The 22,230-nt window shown below is 41.0% G+C and overlaps 1 protein-coding gene across 3 annotated transcripts in view; it reads left to right on the plus strand.

The window, feature by feature from the left end:
- The window catches only part of adgrv1 (adhesion G protein-coupled receptor V1), a 559,481-nt gene that overhangs the window by 336,469 nt on the left and 200,782 nt on the right, over nt 1-22,230 (plus strand). For all 3 annotated transcript variants that reach the window (XM_043709105.1, XM_043709113.1, XM_043709123.1), the window contains 3 exons: nt 329-468; nt 2,500-2,660; nt 17,578-17,678. In XM_043709105.1, the coding sequence (XP_043565040.1) occupies nt 329-468; nt 2,500-2,660; nt 17,578-17,678 (402 nt within the window). The remainder of the gene's footprint in view (nt 1-328; nt 469-2,499; nt 2,661-17,577; nt 17,679-22,230) is intronic.

The following is a 22,230-nucleotide window of genomic DNA, read 5'->3' on the forward strand; positions in this document are numbered from 1 at the left end:
ATAAAAACCCGATTTGCTCATATTCTTTAGGGAAGGAAATCTGCCCTCCTTCTCTGGTCTGGCCTACACATGATACCAGACTCTCAGAAATGTGGCTAATTTTTAACTGGACTTTAGACAATTAGGGATGGGCAATAATTGCTGTCCTATACAGTAATCCCCTCATTCATTCCATGAGCATTTTTTTTAAGAAGTCACCAAAGTAATTTAATTTTGTCTAAAAAAAAATTAGGTTTATGTGCACATTTTGCATTGTTTTAAATAATGCTGCTATCATTGTAAACATAAAAATTGACTATCTTATTTTTAAATTCCTGTCACAATGCAGGTATTTTCTGCAAGTTTAAAGAATTGGAGTTCACGGCCCCTTGGAGACAGCAATGAAGTAATCTATCAGATTCACACTGCAGACAATCGCATTGTTCCACACAAATCTGCATGCCTTCTTTGGAACCAAGCAGCTGAAAGGTGCAATTCTAAATAGTTGATTATATATTTTGCTTAACAATTGGTTTATTATAATTACATGCAAAATAGAAGAATAAGAATTTAGCTATTATAATCTGCTTCAAATTAATTTATTTTCAGCATATTAGGTTGTGATGCAGACACGTTGGGTACTAACCTTTCATTGAACTTTTCGGAATGATCTGTTATGTGGGGAGACTAAAGATTACCATCATCATAGAAGGAACAGGATGATGACTCTCTACATTGAAGTTCCTACATGCTAATTGACCCTGATGCATAATACAAACCAGAATTGGGGCTGGGGTTTCAAAGTAGTGAAAATCAGATCTGGTCAATTATGGGGAGACAGTTCATCCCACTGTACCATTGCTCATGTAGTGAAGACAAGAAACCACACAGATGCTTTTATGATTTAATTATTTCTGATTTTTGCAGTTGAATAATCCTCATGGTTTGCCAGTGACAAATTTGTCAAATAATTTTTATCTGAGAATATTATTAATGACTGGGCAGCACAGTGGCACAGTGGTTAGCACTGCTGCCTCACAGCGCCAGAGACCCAGGTTCAATTCCCGCCTCAGGTGACAATCTGTGTGGAGTTTGCACATTCTCCCCGTGTCAGCATGGGTTTCCTCCGGGTGCTCCGGTTTCCTCCCACAGTCCAAAACAAAATGTGCAGGTTAGATGAATTGGCCATGCTAAATTGCCTGTAGTGTAAAATGTAGGGGAATGGGTCTGGGTGGGTTGCTCTTCGGAGAGTCGGTGTGGACATTTTGGGCCGAAGGGCCCGTTTCCACATTGTAAATAATCTAATCTAATTGACACATATTTGAAATTATAAGTTACAAATCAGGATCCTAATGATGTAGTTAGAAATCTAAAGGAATCTATAGCTCTGAACATGCACTGGTATTTCAAACAGTCGGAATAGATTTAAATTTATTTTCTTTCATAGGAAGCTGGTGAGTGCTCCCTTGAAATCTGTCTGATTAAACAAGTACATTCACGCAGTGGGATAGGGGTCACTTTGCAAAGTAACAATGCTTAAAAGGAGCACAGAATACATTGCATTAGCTTGTAACCCTGTCTCCACCTGATACTAACTTCAAGCTGGCCTCTGAATTGGATGGGGCTTGTCAGATTCAGTTTTGCATGAGCCATTGGGAAAGTAAGATAATTAGAAACATATGGACAGTAAGGTTGTACAGTTTATGGTAAGGTACTGCATGTCCACCAAAATATTTGTCCAAAAATCGCACGTGCATTGTGATATTTTTCCATCCAACCTCATCAATTACCAGAAGATAACAGACTGCCTGTTACTTCATTTCCTGTAAAGCACATTTGAAGGGAAAATAATGATTTTCATCCGACCATTGTGGTTTAGGGAGGTTCAAATCTGCAAATTTGGAAAACCTGACCCCGGTATTCTCTGCAAAAGGCCCCACTTCTACATAAATGGAGCAGCTTTGGGAGTTTCCACTCTTCCAGGGGTGGGGTGGATGGGTGGGGTGGGGGTTGGGGGGGTGGTGGTTGCAGCGGATGGCCAATGATTATAATTGTATTATTTATACTGGATGCAAGCGAGTGCTTTTCATAGTGCTGCCTGTGTTCCAGGAGAAGAAGAATGTTTTCCTCAGTCTTTTAAGTAAACACATGTCACAGTAAGCAGACTAACCCAGCATCTCCCCACTCCCCTTTTCTCACAATTGCCGGTCTGAGTATCACCTCCCCATCTTGTCATCTTCTCACAATGTCCCTTGACTCCCCTCTCTGCCATGTGGGTAGAATTCATTTTTTATCCAAAGTTTGTTCAATAGCCAAAAACATTCCATTTAATTTAAGTTTAGGGTATGACCACAACTGACGTAAAGATCACAGTTAATATTGTCACATTTTATAAGAAGATAGGCTTCTTGCAAGTGACACTACAAGGAAGAAACAAATTGTGAAATTTTACTTAATTTTAACATTTGCGATGTTTATATTTTCTAACAAGAATCCTTTACTGTATGTTTCTCTTAATAGTTGGTTGTCAGACAAACAATTCTGTCGTGTGGTTGAGGATACCAGTAATTATGTGGAATGTGCCTGCTCCCACATGTCCATCTACACAGCTTCTGCCCAAACAGACAGTCTTTCCTTATACAATGAAGCCTTCTTTGCAGCTGCATTTATTTGCATTTCAGGTATGTGGAAAAGAAAGAAACCTTTGGCAAACCACATGATTGCATTGAACAAGGTTATTGTTGATTGGCCAATGTAGAAAGAACACAGTTACCCTTCCAAAGCTAGAATGCCAAAAAGTCAAATTTGAATAATCAATTTCCCTGAGTTTAGTTCCATTAATATTTGATGTGTTCTAATTATTGGTCTCCCCTCCAATTACCAAAAGCCATAACATAACAATTCATGATAATAATTTGGTGAATAATTATCTATCAATATAAAAAGTTTCCCTGGTTATGATCTAAATATCTGTGTACAAGTCAATACATAAGCTTCAAAGTCTATGAAACATGCAATCGCAATGAGTATCTCAAGTGCATAATATATAACCAGAGTATCATCCAGTACAATTTCAAAGCATAAACAAACACCGATGTGCCAAATTTCCACACTCAGAATGAGGATCTAAGTTCACTTTATCTGAATGGTATGCCTAACTTTCTGATCATGTCTCGCCATAACTGGAGATGTTGTTGACTGATAATGGTGCCAGTCTTTGCTGCCCACTTTATTGCCTGACTGATTTTCTGCCATATTTTCTGGTGACTGTTAGAAGCCAGCTTCCCTGATATGTGATACAATCTTCATTTTAAAGAACTTGTTAATGTCCCATTTCCCATCATTTTCATGTCAGACCACACCATTCTGCATAGAATTAGAGTTTACAGCAGAGAAACAGATGAGTTTGACCAACATGGCCTTAATGCTCCACACAGGCTTCATAGCCATCTCACTTTGTCTCCACTTTTCAAGCTAACATTCAGGATGGTCCAGAGTGGAAATAACAGTGTTACTGAGTGAGTCCTATGCTGTCACATATGCTGTCACTCTTTGAGGTTAAACCAAGGCCCTGTCAGCATTCTCAGCTGCTTGTTTAAAAGTCAGGTCCAATTCATTGAAGTTGAGCAGCGACTTATTCCCAGTGTCCAGGCCAATGATTATCCCTCAAATTACGTCATTTGAAAAAAGCACTTTGAAATGCCTGGTGGATATGAAAAGTGCAATTTAAATGCAGTTTTTTCTTTCCTGTAATTTATTTCTGGTGTAGGTTTGAGCTGTTTTACTGTTGATACATTGATGCCTCTCTTTCCATCAGTCTTTGTGCATATGCTGAATGGCTACCAGAAACATGGAGACTGGAGCACACTGCACTCATAATTCATGATTATTTTGGGGGTAAAGTTGAAGTAGCTGTCCCACAGGGTAGCCATTTTTCAACTGGATATAATCATTCTCAATGAATCATATTTTACAGCCATTGTCCCAGATCCTCCATCTGCATCCGGTATGTCTTATTCACTGGCAGATCAGACCAATGTGTCACAAGGTTATTTGGTCAGGAAAGGGCAGCCGAAATTTCATGGCATCAGATTAACCCTGAATAAACAAATCTCCAACTGATTACCAACCTACTTACCTCCTTCAGCTGATGAATCAGTAATCCTCAAGTATTTAGAGTAGATTTAGCAACTCCAAAATATGTAGTGATGTGGACTATTAGCCACAGCATTATATTTGATCACAGTCTGTAACCTCATGGCCTGACATTCCCCTCATCTATTATTGCCATCAAGGCTTTGGTGAGGTATTTCAGCATGCCAAGAGCAGCACCGGTCATGGAAGGTATCAGTAACTGTGCATTCAAGTTGCAATTGCCAATAATCTACTCTCTGATACTCAGTTACTATTCCTGAGGGATCACGTGGCATCAGAATTAATTTTAGCCGCCAATGATTGGCAAAGGAGCTGAATTCAGAATGTGATGTGGTGCCAAGGCAACTTTGAATGGAGTGTGACATCAAAGAGGCCTGGCAAAATCAAAGTTAATGCGAGTTGAAGTCATGCTTATCAAAAAAGAAAATGATTGTTGATTGTTAGAGGTCAATCGTCTCAATCCCAGGATATTGTTACAGGGACAGTTTTCTAGGCCTGAACATCTTCAACTATCTCATCAATGATCTTTTCTGGGTGTAGGTTTGCTTGCTGAACTTGAAGGTACATTTCCAGACATTTTGTCACTCTACTAGGTAACATCTTCAGTGGGCCTCAGGTGAAGCACTGCTGAAAATTCCTGCTTTATATTTATATGTTTGGGTTTCTTTGGGTTGGTGATGTCATTTCCTGAGGTGAAGTCACAACCTGTCTGACATAAGGTTAGAAGTGGAATGCTTAATGTTCAGTTATGTTTGCAGCTCATTAGTTAATGAGCAGTCTGTGCAGATGTTCTGGACAAACTTCAAGTGTGTACTCATAAATGGCAAATAACATTTGTAGCATACTGGAGCAAGGGAATAATAACCTGAAAGAAGACATTCAGTCATAGAGATGTACAGCACGGAAATAGACCCTTTGGTCCAACTCGTCCATGCCAACCAGATATCCCAACCCAATCTAGCCCCACCTGCCAGCACCCGGCCCATATCCCTCCAAACCCCTCCTATTCATATACCCATTCCAGATGCCTTTTAAATGTTGCAATTTTACTAGCCTCCACCACATCCTCTGGCAGCTCATTCCATACACGTAACACCCTCTGCGTGAAAAAGTTGCCCCTTAGGTTTCTTTTATATCTTTCCCCTCTCACCCTAAACCTATGTTGTCTAATTCTGGATTCTCCCACCCCAGGGAAGAGATTTTGTCTATTTACCCTATCCGTGCCCCTCATGATTTTATAAACTTCTATAAGGTCACCTCTTATCCTCTGATGCTTCAGGAAAAACAGCCCTAGCCTATTCAACCTCTCCCTATAGCTCAAATCCTCCAATCCTGGCAACATCCTTGCCTTTATAATCTTCTAAGGATTCATTCGATATATCTTGTCTATATCTGACATATGTTTCCTTCTTTTTCTTAACCAAATCCTCAATTTCTTTAGTCATCCAGCATTCCCTACACCTACCAGCCTTTCCTTTCACCCTAACAAGAATATACTGTCTCTGGATTCTCGTTATCTCATTTCTGAAGGCTTTCCATTTTCCAGCTGTCCCTTTACCTGCGAACATCTGCTCTCAAAGTTTTTGCCTAATACTGTCAAAATTAGCCTTTCTCCAATTTAGAAATTCAACTTTTAGATCTGGCCTATTCTTTTCCATCACAATTTTAAAACTAATAGAATTCTGGTCACTGGCCCCAAAGTGCTCCCCCACTGACACCTCAGACCTGCCCTGCCTTATTTCTCAAGAGTAGATCAAGTTTTGCACCTTCTCTAGTAGGTACGTCCATAGATTGAATCAGAAAATTTTCTTGTACACACTTAACAAATTCCTCTTTATCTAAACCCTTAACACTATGGCAGTCCCAATCTGTATTTGGAAAGTTAAAATCCCCTCCCATAACCATCCTATTATTCTGACAGATAACTGAGGTCTCTTTACAAGTTTGTTTCTCAATTTCCCTTTGACTATTAGGGGGTCTATAATACAATCCCTATACGGTGGACTGAGAACTTCTTTCTCAGTTCAACCCAAATAACATCCCAACATGTATTTCCGGGAGTATCCTCCCTCGTACAGCTGTAATGCTATCCCTTATCAAAAATGCCACTCCCCCTCCACTCTTGCCTCCCTTTCTGTCCTTCCTGGAACATTAAGCTCCCAGTCCTGCCCATCCCTGAGCCACATTTCTGTAATTGCTATGATATCCCAGTCCCATGTTCCTAACCATGCCCTGAGTTCATCTGCCGTCCCTCTTAGGCCTCTTGCATTGAAACAAATGCAGTTTAAATCATCAGTCAAAGAGTCATAGAGATGTACAGCATGGAAACAGACCCTTCGGTCCAACTCGTCCATGCCAACCATATATCCCAACCCAATCTAGCCCCACCTGCCAGCACCCGGCCCATATCCCTCTAAACCCTTCCTATTCATATACCCATCCAGATGCCTTTTAAAAGTTGCAATTGTACTAGCCTCCATCACTTCACCTGGCAGCTCATCTCATACACGTGGAAACGTTGCCCCTTATATCTCTTTTAGATCTTTCCCGTCTCACCCTAAACCTATGCCCTCTATTTCTGGACTCCCCCACCCCAGGGAAGAGACTTTGTCTATTTATCATATCCATGCCCCTCATGTTTTTAATAAACCTCTATAAGGTCACCTGTCAGCCTCCAACACTAGAGGGAAAACAGCCCTAGCCTATTCAACCTTTCCCATAGCTCAAATCCTCCAACCCTGGCAACATCCTTGTAAATCTTTTCTGAACCCTTGCAGGTTTCACAACATCTTTCCAATAGGAAGGAGACCAGAATTGCATGCAGTATTCCAACAATGGCCTAACAAATGTCCGTACAGCTGCAACATGACCTCCCAACTGCTGTACTCAATGCTCTGACCAATAAAGGAAAGCATACCAAATGCCTTCTACCTATCTACCTACGAATCCACTTTCAAGGAGCTATGAACCTGCACTCCAAGGTCTCTTTGTTTCGCAACACTCCCTGGGACTTTACCATTAAGTGTATAAGTCCTATCTTGTTCTCTGCTTTATACCTGCCTGTCATGACTGTTTGACTCACTTCTTTTCTCAACTGTACCAGTATCAGATTGATCTCTCCTAACTATCTTGCTGGGTTCCCCCCCCCCCACCTTAATAGTTTAAATCCTCCTGAGCAGCTCTCACAAATTTCCCTGCCAGTATCTTAGTCGCCTTCCAATTCAGGTGCAATCCCTCCTTCTTGTACAGGTCACTTCTATTCCAGAAGAGATTCCAATGATCCAAAAAAATGTGAATCCTTCTCCCATACACCAGCTCGTCAGCCATGCATTCATCTGCTCTATCCTCCTATTCCTGCCCTCACTAGCCCGCAGCACCGAGAATAATCCAGATATTACTATCTCGAGGATCTTCTTTTTAAATTCTTGCCTAACTCTCTATATTTTTCCTTCAGAATCTCATCCTATTCCCTTCCTGTGTCATTGGTCCAATGTGGACAATGACCTCCTGCTGGTCCCTCTCCCCCCTTGAGAACATTTTGCACTCTCTCTGAGACATCCTTGATCCTGGCACCAGGGAGGCAACCACTGTTCTGATTTTTCGCTGCTGGCCACAGAAACGTCTGTCTATGCCTTAGACTAGAGAGTCCCCGAACACAATTGATCTCTTGGAACCCGATGTACCGCTCATTGCATTAGAGCCAGTCTCGATACCAGAAACTTAGCTGTTCATGCTACATTCCACTGAGAATCCATCACTCCCTACATTTTCCAAAACAGCATACTTGTTTGAAATGGGATGGCCACAGAAGACCCCTGCACTCCCTGCCTACCTCTCTTACCTTTCCGGGAGTTAATCCATCTATGTGATTGTATCTGTAACTTTTCTGCCTTCCTCTAACTACCATCATCATATCCCCTTGTTCTTATAAATTCCTCGTTGCCTCTAACTGTGTCTCCAACTGATCCAGGTCTAACCATTGCTAAATTCCCCTCCAAAGAGCATTCTGGTTTTCATTAATTAGCAGAAACTTCATTGGCCTAGCCTCAAAAATATTGTGGCTTTAAAACAGGTCAGAGGCTGAGAATTCTGTGGCGGGTAATTCAGCTCCTGATTCCTCAAACTCTGTTCCCCATCAAATGGCACAGCTTCAATTATACTCCAGAATCTTGACACCATCCGAGAGAAAGCAACTCACTTGATTGGCTCCCCCTCATCTGATGACATTTCTCAATGCTTTAAAGATGGATCCAGTGTGTTTCCTTTGGGCAGATTGGGTTAAAATTTTGATCTCTGAATGCATCTGGAGTTTTCCCAAATCATTACTGACCTCGTCTGTGTCTATAAGTAGATAGGAATTTTGTTTGTCCTATGTGCCCTTGGAGAAGATGGAGGTTTTGAGCACCCTAATGAGTAGCTGCTGTTTTCTTGACTGAGCTGCTACAATGAAACCTTTGTTAAACTGCTGGAGAGGCAAATATCTCAAAGTTTTTTCCATCCTGTTAACTGACGTAAAGCAATATTGGTGACAGCAGTGGAAAATCTAGATTTCAATTTATGACTGAACCCAAATGATTTGGTGATAGAAAAACTGATAAAGGAGAAGATTTAAACAGTCTCCACATTGTTTCTCATCAAAATTAATGCACGAATAAAAGAGAACAGTAACAGTCAGTATTATACCTAAGGCTCCAAAGGTAAAGTGAAAATCAAGAGGTAAACTAATTAAACCAGGAGAGAAAACCAGGAAATGTGTCAATAAAACCTTAGAGCAAAATGTCAGGTGTAGCTCAAACAAACATTGCTTATACAAAACAAAATATAAGAAACAAAATGAATGAACTATGGATGCTTATTGAAATTGGAAATTATAACAGAGCCATTTCCGAGATATGACTGCATGACAATCAGTTGAGGAAACAAAATTTACCAGATTATAAAATCCACAGGAAAGATAAGGAAAATTATAGAACAGTAATATCAGGGCCCTAATTATTGACTAATTGTGAGAATCAAGTGTAATATTTCCAAGTTTGCAAATGACGCAAAATTATTTGAAGGTGTGAGTTGAGTTGTGAGGCAGATGAAAAGACACTTCAAGGGAATTTAGTGAGGCTAGTGACTGGGTAAACATTTCGTAGATGGAATATCAAGTAGATAAATGTGAGATTATCTGATTTGGTTGGGAAAGTATTTCTTGAATGGGAAGAGGCTGGGAAGTTTTGAACTTCAAAGAAACTTGTGTGTCCTTGTTCATGAGTAACCGAATGTCAACATACAAGTACAGCAAGTAATTTTAATCAAATGGTGTTGGTCTTTATTACGAGAGATTTTGAGTGTAAGAGCAAAGGTGTCTTACGATAATAATAGAGCCTTGGTAAGACCAGAGCTGGGGCATTTGGTCTCCTTATCTAAAGGAAGGAAATACTTGCCATAGCAAAAGTGCAACACATGTTCATAAAACGAAAACTGAATAAAGTGGGTCTAAGTTCTCCGCAGCTTGGAAGAATAAGAGTAATCGCATTCAAACATGATAAATTCCTACAGAGAAAGGAAAGAAGCTCACCCTGCCTGTATGGGTCTAAAATCAGGGAATATGCTTTCAGGCTATGGCTCTGGCAACTTAGGATGGAGATGAGTTTCTGGCAGCTTTTGATAGGGTCCCTCAAAAGAGATTAGTGAGAAAAATTAAAGTACAAGGGATGGGGGTAATATATTGGCCAAGATAGGTGTTCTGAAGAAGGATCACTGGACCTGAAATGCTAACTCTGATTTCTCTCCTCAGATGCTGCCAGATCTGCTGAGATTTTCCAGCAATTTCTGTTTCTTACTTAGTTTCTGGGGCTTGGAGGTTTCAGCATCTCCATATGACCAGTCCCAGTTCTTGCCAATGAAGACCAGGGTCCTTTCTCCATAGGGGATTAGAAGCCAAATGTTAGGGTAACTTGAACCCCATCGTAGCTCTCTCTGCCCTATTATGGGCTGTTTCCTCCTGAAATGAGAGAAAAGGAATGGCAACTTGATATAAAAGGGGTATCACAACTGTTAGTGTGAGTACACATGGAGGAAATAGAATTTATTATTAGTGAATAGAAAACAGAGGCCATGCGATTTCATCAGCGTGAGAGTTGTGATGGGTAAGAGTGAGTGTGGAAGATTTTCCATGCAGTAGTGAGAATGGTAAACCATGAGTCTTAATGGGAGGAGGGTATTATAACAGAGAGTGAGTGTGAGTTAGCAAAGAGAAGATGGTGGCACTTATCCTGGCAGATCAAAGAAGATTAGTGACCTTCTTGCCATACTGTTGAGTATTTCTCTGGATTGTGAAGACCACATTGACCCGGGTGGCAATATTGAACCAGGTTGGCAGAATCTGGTGTAGTGGCTTCCTCTGTTTCACCTTATCCCCAAAGACTTCCACGTCCCTGTCTGCAAAGTGGGCTGCCAATTTTCCTAGGAGAAAGTGAGGACTGCAGGTGCTGGAGATCAGAGCTGAAAATGTGTTGCTGGAAAAGTGCAGCAGGTCAGGCAGCATCCATGGAGCAGGGGAATTGATGTTTCCGGCATGAGCCCTTCTTCAGGTTTGAGGAAAGTGTGCCAAGCAGGCTAAGATAAAAGGTAGGGAGGAGGGACTTGGGGGAGGGGCATTGGGAATGCGATAGGTGGAAGGAGGTTAAGGTGAGGGTGATAAGGTGAGGGTGATAGGCCGGAGTGGGGGTGGGGACGGAGAGGTCAGGAAGAAGATTGCAGGTTAGGAAGGTGGTGCTGAGTTCAAGGGTTGGGACTGAGACAAGGTGGGGGGAGGGGAAATGAGGAAACTGGAGAAATCTGAGTTCATCCCTTGTGGTTGGAGGGTTCCTTCCTCCAACCGTCGTGTTGCTATGGTCTGGCGATGGAGGAGTCCAAGGACCTGCATGTCCTTGGTGGAGTGGGAGGGGGAGTTGAAGTGTTGAGCCACGGAGTGGTTGGGTTGGTTGGTCCGAGTGTCCCAGAGGTGTTCTCTGAAACGTTCCGCAAGTAGGCGGCCTGTCTCCCCAATATAGAGGAGGTCACATCGGGTGCCAATTTTCCTGCCATCTACAGGACAATTCACAGGAACCAGGCAGACCGGCTCCATACTAACATTGGTTGATTAAGTACGCAATAGCCTCTTAAATATGGCACCAGACCCAGAAATCTGGGATGTCCCAGCAGTGGCAAGTAATTTCACTTCGGCTGTGTAAGAGAATAAGCTGAGTGAGACATTCCTGGAAGGTGTTGTGCATTTAGCATGATTGCACAAGAAAAGCTGCTAGACCCCATGGAGTGAAACCTTCAATGAAACTTGACAAAAATGATATTCAGCCAAGTACCTGTAAAATTCAGCCTGTGGTTATATAGGGCATCTGCTGCTCTTCCAGCAAAGTTATCCAAAGGAGCTGGAGCAAATGGAGAAATCCTAGTGCTCTTAAATACTCCCGCCTAGTTAATATGAATTCATAATCTGAATTTTAAAAAAAAAGTTGAATTTGTAATGAGCAAGATTCTCAATGGCACACCAACTATGCTGTCAACATTTACAACCCCATAATTGACTGGTATGAGTCACATGACCTTGCATCACCACAGCAATTTGCTTGATTAATTTGCCCTCTAGGGATGTGTTCACCATGTGCACATTATTGTGTCCTCAGTATAGCTGCTGTGTTTCTATCAAAATGACCTTCCAATGATATCTGCACATTTATAGGAATTATTAGTATTAAAGAATCATTGTTATGAATCAATTTTCATTCAAACTCAATATTTAATCTTGTATATGCACCAAAAGTGATTAACTTCCCTCACTATTGGACTGACTGACCTTTGCACCTTAGTTCAAACTCCCTATCTATTTTTCATTTGTTTGACGTTGATTGAACAACCTGGGAGTATTTCAGATCACAGCTGAAAATTTCATCTTTGATGCAAGCTAGACCCCACATTGACTACAATACAGACCACAGTGGGCAAAATGATAGGACATTGCTTGACTGGACACAAGTCTCTTGTTCTGGTGGTTGAAGTCTGTCTTTGTCTTTGGTCTTCCTCCTTGTGCGTCAAGTCATTAAAACCCAAGTTGTATTAACTCTTCCTAGCCAGTAGGCCACACACATGATCATTGATATTCTGAACTGGCTCAGATGGGCTAGATGGTATCTGCCCAATTAGACCTTGGTTTTTATAAAACTAATGATCTTCTTTATTATATAACATCCTACTGTCTCCTGAATATTTTTGACATGTCAATCACTTCTTAAGATCATTCCTTTGATACCAACTTGCCAGTCATACCGACACCATAGGTTTTTATTAAGATAAGGTGGTAACAATTAGGCCATATAGCATCTGCTTAGTGTGTGTAGTGGCATCTCTTGGTGATTAATTATCATCCCAAATGTTCCAATTGATGTTCCAAGTATTTTAGAAGATCTTTTTATTTATTTGAACTGGCTAGTGAAGCACTGATTGCCCATCATTGATTGGCTTGGTAAAGGTGATGATGAGCTGCCTTCTGGAACCACTGCACCCCTTGGGTGTAGGGACACTGACAGTGGTGTTAGGGAAGGAGTTCCAGGAATTTGATCCAGTGACAGTGAAGGAACAATGAGGAGTTACTTGGAAGGAAACTTTTAGGTGACGGTGTTCCCATGTAACTGCTGTCCTTGTCTTTCTAAGTCATAGAGATTGCACGTTTAAAAGATACTGTAGAAGGAAGCTTGATGAATTATTGCATCTTGTAAATGGTACACACTGCCACCATGGTGTGTCTGTGGTGAAGGGCCTGAATGTTGAAGGTGGTTATTAGAATGGCAGGCAAGAATCTTGCTTTGTTGTAGATGATTTCAAACTTCTTGAGCTACATTCATCCAGACAACTGGGAGTCTTCCATCACGCTCCTGACTTGAGCCTGACATTTGGGTGACAGGAGATGAGATACTAGTTGCAAATTTCCATGATTCTGACCTTCTCTTGTGACTACTGTATTTATGTGGCTAGTTCAGTTCAGTGTCGAGAGTGTGGTGCTGGAAAAGCACAGCAGGTCAGGCAGCATCCGAGGAGCAGGAGAATTTGGGTTTTGAGCAAAGGTTCTTCATCAGAAATAGCCCGAGAAGGTTAGTCTTGTGAGCTTCAAGGACACTAATGTCATTGAATGTCAAGGAATGTTCAGATTCACTCTTGTTGAAGCTGATAATTGTCTAACACTTATGTACTGTGACTGTTACTTGCCACTTATCAGCCCAACCTGTATGTTATCCAAGTCTTGCTGCGTATGTATATGGGCAGTTTCAGTGTCTGAGGAAACCACCCCATAGTTCTTACGGAGACATAGTTCTGTTTTCATAGTAAGAATATCCCCTATTGTGTTGTATGGCATTACAATTATGCTAAGTGGGACGGACTTTGAACAAATTTAGCAACACGACGTTGAACATCCATGAGGTACTGTGGGGCTTCGGCTGCAACAGAATTGTTGTCAACTAAAACTATGACCTTGTGATCCTAGCCTTTTCCACCGAGCCAAAAGATTGGCTCTGGTTCAATGAAGAGGACAGGAGAATATGCCAGAAGCTGCATCAGGAGAATGGTGCTGAACAGTGTGCAAACATCAGCAAACATTCCTAGTTTGACCTTATGGAAGAAGTCATTGATGAAGCAGCTGAACATGGTTGGGCCTAGCATGCTATTTTGAGGAACTTCTGTATGGATGTCCTGGATCTGAGAAGATTGACCACTAACTACAACAAAATCTTCCTTTGTGCCAGATATGACTCTGACCAGTGGAGACAATTTCCCTTGAATCACAATGATTTCAGTTTTGCTTGGACTCCTTGATGCCACACTTGATCGAATGCTGTCTTGACGTTAAGGTCAGTCACTCTCACCTCACCTCTGGAATTCAGCTCTTTTGTCCATGTTCAACCAAGGCTTTATTGAATATTAGGAGCTGCGTGTCCCCAGTCGACCCAAATTGCATGTCAGTGAGCAGGTTATTCCTTTGGGAGTGCTGTTTGATAGCACTGTCCACGGCCCCTTGCTTCACTTTGCTTAAGAGCAAGAGTAGACCGATGAGGTGGTAATTAGTTGGGTTGGATTTGTCCTGCCTTTTGTGCACAAGGCATATCTAAGAAACATGCCACATAGTTGGATAGGCAGCATAATTGCACTGGATAGGGGTGCACTGAATTCTGGAGAACAGATCTTTAGTGCTATTGCCACAATTTTGTCAGGGCCCATAAACTTTGCATTATCTACAGTCTTCAGTCATTTATTGAAGTCATGTGCAGTGATTCACATTGACTGAAGACTAGCACCTGTAATGCTGGGAACTTGGCACTTCTGCCTGAGTATGGATGCAAATGCTTCACAGTTGTCTATTATAATGGAATACTAGGCTCTCTGATCATTATAAATGGGGATATTTGTGAAGTGTCCACCTCCTGTTATTTGCTTAATTATTCACGGTCATTCATGACTGCAGAGGTTAAATTCAATCTGTTGCTTTTTGAATTCCTTAGCCTTGTCTGTTGGATACTGTTTCCCCTATTTGACATTCAAATAGTCCTATGTTGGATCTCAACATTGGTTGACAGCTCATTTTTAGGTATGCTGGTGCTACTCCCAACTTGCCCTCCTGCACTGTTCATTGAAATAGGTTTGATCTCATAGTTTGATAGTAATAGTCAAGCGGAGGAAAGATGGCAGGCCATGAGTTTATAGATTTTAAATTAACGCAATTCTGATGGCCCGTAGCACCACATGGATGTGGTGTTGCTAGATCTGTTTGAAGTCCCTCCTATTTACTCTAGTGATAGGACCACTTAAGATATGGGATATTCTCAATGTGAAGAAGGAGCCATGTCCCCTTGAGGACTATGATGTGGTCATTGTTATTAATACTGTGATGGATAGATGAATCTGAGACCATTAGATTTATGAGAATGAGGTCAAGTAAGTTTCTCCCTCTTATTGGTTCCATCACTTGTCTCAGACTCAGTCCAGTAATGACATCCAGCTCATTCAGTAGTGGTGCCACTGAGCAGTCTCGATGATGTACTATGAATTAGTCCAATTTATCACTACGAGTAATATTTATATATAGTTGTATGGTTTATTAAGTTGCAAACAAGTGAAATTAACTTAATGTAAATAACCAAAATGAAACAAAGTGAACTAAGTGTAATAAAATTAAAGTGTGGCAGGGCAGCTTGGTTATGGAACATTGTGGATGTTGCCAGTGATCTACTTGTGTCGGCAGTGTCCCTGGCTGCAGAAACTTGATCTGTGGGTTTCACAGGTCCAACACACCTGGAATCATTGTGAAGCATCTGTGAGGTTTATAGCTATATAGATAGCATATTCAAAGAAGTAATCACACTATAAAATAAGGTTATGAAGGCTGAAAGGGAATAGCAGAAAAAGAACCAGACATCAAGTGCAGAACTCCCCTGAGGTCTTGCTCACCAATCCAGACCATACATTTAGTGCAATTATATTTCTCTAAACAGACCTAGTCTACTTAAACCCCACATAAAACAATCACTTCATTTCAGAATAAACCTTACAAACCCTAATTGAAGCCTCTCTAAGGCAAGTATAGCTTTGCTGTTTAAGGAAGTGCAATACTCTGCAGAATTTTTTAAGTTTGTTTTCACCAAGGTCTAATAAAATTGCAGTGAGACTTCTTGATTCCTTTATCCAGTGTTTTCCTAATTTCTTGCTGCAGCTGCATTTTAACTGACTGGATTTATGTACTAGAGCACCCAGGTGTCTCTGAATGCCATTGTTTCTCTGTGTGTTTAGAAGATATTTGGCTTTTCTGTGTGGTATACCCAAGAGCACAACTTCGTGTTTCTCCACATTATGGTCAATTTCCCATATTCCTGGCCATTCTCATATCCTGTCTGTTTCAGCCACTTTTTTGTCTTTCTTAGATTTTGCTTCCTCACCTAAATTTGTATTGTCAACAAACATGAAAACATTGCAAACAGTCCATCCTTTACTTCCATATCAAGTATTGTTTGTTAGTTTCTGGTGTCCAACAACTTAGTCTGAGAACCCAAAAGCTGCGTGTTCAGACTTGTGTTTTTATCTATCAAACAATCTTTAATCCATGCTAATATATTTTTCCAAGTCCCATGAGTCCTGATTTTATGTAATAACTTCTTGTGAAGCAACGTATCAAATGCTTTTTGAAAATCAAAGTACACTGGTTCTAATTATTCACCTACAATATAAAAGACTCTGGGCCAGCTGGTTGGTGAGCAAATAAGTGGCACAGACAGAGAGTTTATGTCCTGAAAGAGAACAGCAGGTTTTATACATCATGGAGTCACTGTCATTCCTCTGCAACAGAGCCTCAGCCATGCCAGTTAATCTGCTGGGTTATAAATTGCTAGGTTTTTGAGATATTGCGCATGCTTTTGAACATTGATCCCCACAGCCACTTGAGTAAAATCATTCCTCGCCATTCTAATTGATGAACCCCTCACCCATGAGACGGCACTCACATTTATGGATTGTTTTCCTGATCAAACAATCTCTTAATATCTACTTTATCTTCAGAACCTACCCAGCAGCCACTATTTAGTATGCCCTATAAATCAAATGCAAATTGAACAGCAGAGTGATGTAGAATGAAGGCACCCTGGCTGCTGTAAGTATATTGTTCACTGATTGATACAACTCACTGCCTATTGTGAACCAACTGAACACTGACACAGTGGAATCCATTTTGGTTTTGCTACATGGTTAAGTTAATGAACAGTACCTACAGTGGTCTACAGGCAGGGGGTCACTGCATGGAGGGAAGACATTTAATCTTAGTCAAGCTGCACACTCACTCCACTAGGTCTTCTCTGCCAAGGAAGAATTCTATGTGATCAGCTCTCTTAAAATACAGAGACTCAGTTGCATTGCTTATCCAATTGTGCATAGTCAACTGTGAAATGTGCAAAAAAAGTCTGATCACACTTGCATGGATCCAGATGCATAAAAATTAATTTCACTGTCAGCACAGCCACTGGCAATGTGTTCCTCTAAGGTTGTGAGGTTTCAGTTGTGACTGCATCGCATTGCCTGTTTCAGTGTCAACATGCTATTGAGTCACAATGTTTTACACATTTTATCTTCCCGAGATTTATGTAGGATTGTCCTCTGAACATTATAGAATGATGTGATCTTGTTCTGAGATCCTCCTACCCTTTCTCATGTTACTCTTTTTCTAGGAGCTTTTCTTGGTTGTGTTTCCTCTTTGTGTTCTCCCACACATGTCGGATTCCATGGAGAATGTCTACAACTCCACTAATGTCTTGGACTAACTGGTTTTGCACAAAAGTCTTGAAGTCAAGAAAAAGATACAGTAATCTACTTGAAGCCTAATAAGTAGAACTTTCTAACATTTCCAATGGTTCATGCCTACAGGTTTTGCTCTGGCCATTTTGTGTCACATGCTGTGCTCAAGATTCTCCATGTTTGCAGTCAAACTTCTCGTACACATGATGGTTGCCTGCCTGGGAACTCAGGTAACATTGATCAGAACTGTGTTGATTGAGAATTAATAAAGTGTGTTTTACTGCATAACAAAGTAATATTTAATTCCTGTCTTATGTTGCTTGCAGTACCACATTTAAAAGCTTTTTTGCATATCAGTATACAACACTTAATCGAAAGAAAATGGGTTTTCCATTCACATTGCTCTTAGTTAACTCCTGTATATAATTCCTGCAATCATTTTATTACAGCAGCTGAATTGGTGACAATGTTGCTACCTTCAAAACATAACTAATAGTCCAGGAGCAGACCTATATGAAATCACCATTATTTACAATACATATTAATGGTTTTGACATTCAAGCAAAAGTACTTTTTTTTAAAATGTGTATATTAATAAATAAGTGTGGAGTGAGGTTTCATTTATCAGAGACACAAAACATGCTCTAAGCCAATATAAGCTCTAAGCTAGTTTGTATTTACAGATTTTGTCTTATTTTGTCTGTTCAAGCTTCTCCATATCTGCAGTCAAATTGCTAATTCACACAGTAGGAAGCATAACAAAATTAAAAATGAAGGTGCAATATTTGAATATGTGAAGTATTCACGTCAAAATAACTGATGTGCATAGATGAACATTTGGGAATTCGAAGCATGTCGTAATGGAGACATAGTTGCAAAATCAACAAAGTTGAAAATGAAATATTCTAGGATACGTGACTTTTAGAAGGGAGAGGCAAAATTGAAATTGAGGAGGTTTTGCGCTGGTAATAAAGGTTGGAGTAATGATCACAATAAATTACAGAATCACAAAATTATTATGGTGCTAAAGGAGGCCATGTATCTCATCATGTCTGCACCATTCCTTTGAACTTAATGCAATTTCTGCCATTTCCCTGTAACTTTGTACATTATCTCGATTTAAGTAACTATTTAATGCTTACTTGAATGTCTTAAATGAACCTCCCTCTACCATGATACCCGACCTCCATGCATTTGCTTCTTTTGAAAAACATTATAAAATAAAACCTTTGGTTCTTCACTCATTTACAAACAGGAATAGTTGCACCCCATCTACTTTTTCAGATCCTTCATTATTTGGGAAAATTCTGTCAAATCTCCCATCTCTTCTCTAAGGAGGACAGTGCCAACATCTCCAATTTTCCTCATGACTGCAATGTCCTCGCAACCATTTTTATAATACAGTAGCTTCTTCACTGCCCTCAGTGCATTCACATCCATCCTCTAGGTGACACCCAGAACTGTAATTGTGAGGGCGTTCTGGAGGCGAGATGGCGCTAGAGTTTGGGTGACTTTCATTCCAATGCCGGCAGTACAGTGAAGGAGACTCCTGTCTGGCCACCAGGCCCATGGCCCATGACAGAGCACTGAACAAGCAGGACTGTAAAGTTGGACGCTTTTTCTTTATTTCTTCACTATATATTTGAAATTTATATGCATTGGGAAGATTTTATATTTATGTTTTGATTTATTTTTTCTGTGTTTTGAGATGGCGCCAGAGAGTGGTGACACTATGCAACATTTTTCACTCTATTTTGTAACAAGCTACATGTAACATTAAATAAATCAAATCAAATCATACACTGGCTTAGGTCTGACCAGTGTCTTATATAAATAAGGTCATCATAACTTCCCTGCTCTACTCTATGCCCATTTAGTTAAATTTAGAATACTGCATGTTTTATTACGCAGCCCTCTCTACCCGTCCTGTGCCTTTAATGACTTATGTATATAAGTCTGTTTGCTCCTGCACACTCTTTAGAATAGGATTGTACTGTCTGTCTGTGTGTAAGTTCAAACTTTGAAACTGTCCCCTGCACAATAACATCTATATCATTTATATATTTCCAGAAAAGTAAAGGACTCTATAGCCGTCCATGAAGAACTTCACTACAAGCTTTCTCCCATTCTGAAAAATACCCATTCACCACTGCTCTCTTTGTTTTGTATTCCAAACCAATTTTGAATACATTATTGCTGTTGTCCATTTTGTTCTCTAACCTATTACTTTCTTCACAAACCTGTTGTGTGACACCATAATGAACAAGTTCTCAGATCCCATGTACAGCACAACAATAGCTTTCTCCTCATCAAACCTGTTAACACTTCAAAAAATAAAATTGTTGGTTAGCAAGTTAATTAGACATGATTTCCCCTCAACAAATTCATGCTAGCTCTTATGGATGAAGCCACATTTTTCTATGTGACATTAATGCTTGCTGAATAATTGATTGTAGAGGTTTTGCCACTGTCGGCATTAAACTGACAGGTATGTAATTGCTGAGTTGATCTTTACAACCTTCTCTGAACAAGGGTATAATGTTTGCAGTTCTCCAGTCCTCCAATATCACTCCTGAATCTAGGATAATTGAAAGATAATTGCTAGTGCCTTACAATTTTCACTCAAGTCTTTCAGTATCCTTAGAGTTACCCCATCTTGCCTTATTAAGTTTCAACAACCTGTCTGATGCCTCCCCCAAACCAATTTTAAACCCTACTGACCGAATTTTCTGGGGCTAGGATGGTAGTGTGGTGCTAATATCATTGAACTAATAAGATCATTGATTAACTGTGGACATGGGTTCAAATTGTACCACAGCAGCTGGTGCATTTAAAATTCAATAAGTAAATCTGGAACATAAGTAGAGGTGACCATGAAATTATCATTGAGTGTTTTGAAACTGCAAGTACAGGTAAGGGCTTCTTTTTCAGGCTGGTGACTTGTAATCAGTGGAGTTGCGCACAGTTCAATGCTGGGATCGCAACTGTTTACAACATATAATAATGACTTGGAGGAAAGAAGCAAATTCTGTAGCCATATTTGCAGATGTCACAAAGTTAGGTGGAAAGGCAAGTTGCGAGAGGCAAACAGACAGTTTAGAGAGAGATATTGATAGGCTATGTGAACAACGTAAATGGAGTTTAATGTGGGAAAATATGAAGTTGTTAATTTTGGAAGGAAAAACAAAAGAACTAAGTGTTATTTAAATGGAGAAAAACTGCAGAAAGCTGCAACTCAAAAGGACTTGGGTGCACTCTTGCATGAAACACAGCAAGCTAGCACACAGGTGCAGCAGGTAATCAGGAAGGTTAAAGGACTGTTGGGCCTTATTTCAAGGGAGTTGGGGTGTAAGAGTAGAAAAGTCTTACTGCAACTGTACAAGGTCTTGGTGAGACTAAATCTGGATTACTGTGAGCAGTTTTGGTTTTCTTATTGAAGAAAAGGTATTACTTCATTGGAGGCAGTTCAGAACAGGCTCACGAGAATGATCCCCAGTATGAAGAGATTGTCTTATAACAAAGTTTAACAGATTGGCACTCTACTCATTGGAATTTAGAAGAATGCAAAGTGATCTTATTGAAACATATAGGATTCCTAATGGGGCTTAGTAGGGTAAATGCTGAGAAGATGTTTCCCTTCATGGGAGAATCTAGGGCCAGAAGGCATAGTCTCAGAATTTAGGGTGCCAGTTTAAGACTGTGAGATGATGAGCAATTTCTTTTCACAGATGGTTGTGAGTCTTTGAAACTCCTTGCTCCAGAGAGCTGTGGGACAGGGTCTTTGGTGTATAACTAAGAGTGAGGTAGGTAGATTCTTGTTCAGTAGGCAGACTCCAGAGTTATGGGGAAAGGACAGAAAAATGGCTGTGAGGGGTGTTGGATCAGCCATGCTCCTATTAAATGTAGTCAGGCAGGAGGCTGGAAGAACACAACAAGCCAAGCACCACCAAGTCGGCGTTTTGGGTGTAACCTTTCACCAGGACTGGGGGTGGGTGTAGGGGGAGCTGCAGATAAAGGGGGTGGTGGGGACAGGGTGGTGAAGTGGGGTTGGGTGAAGACAGGTAGAGGGTATGACCTGGTTGGTCAATGGGAGGAGTGAATCTGGTTGGTGGCAGGGAGGAGTGAAAGGGAGGGAGAGGGGCTGGAAAAGGAGTTGGGGGATTGGAAGGGAGGTAATTTGAAATTGGAGAACTGTGTTGAGTCCTCCGGGCTGTAGGCTGCCCAGGCAAAAGATGAAGTGTTGTTCCTCCAACTTGCGATGTGGTTCATTGTGGCAGCACACCAGCTCTCCCTCCTCACCCATCCACCCCCACAATGTACCCTACCCCTCTACTTCTCCCTCTTCACCTCAACCCCACTGCACCCCTTCCTACACTTGCACCCCACCCCATCCATTCCTATTCACATACACATTCTGCCCCCACCTCAACGAACTCTGGGCCCACCACAACATCGAGCTCTTCATCTGCCGCCTCCGCCTCTTCTACACCTTCTTCTTTGACAAAATCTCCAAACCTCCCTTGAGGACCCCTTCTCCCACCTCCAACCTTCCTCCTCAACTTGGACACTCCCTTTTGGCCTTGTACCCGCCCTAGACCTCTTCATTGCAGACTGCCAATGTGACATCAGCCACCTCAATTTCTCCACAACCCCCCTCACCCACTCCAATCTCACCCCCTCTAAATGAGCAGCACTGCACTCACTCTGCAGCAACCCCTGGTTCACCATCAAACCACTGACAAAGGTGGCGCAGTGGTAGTCTGGTGGATGGACCTCTATGTC

This window comes from Chiloscyllium plagiosum, chromosome 2 (assembly GCF_004010195.1).
Source record: "Chiloscyllium plagiosum isolate BGI_BamShark_2017 chromosome 2, ASM401019v2, whole genome shotgun sequence".
NCBI classification, from domain to species: domain Eukaryota; kingdom Metazoa; phylum Chordata; class Chondrichthyes; order Orectolobiformes; family Hemiscylliidae; genus Chiloscyllium; species Chiloscyllium plagiosum.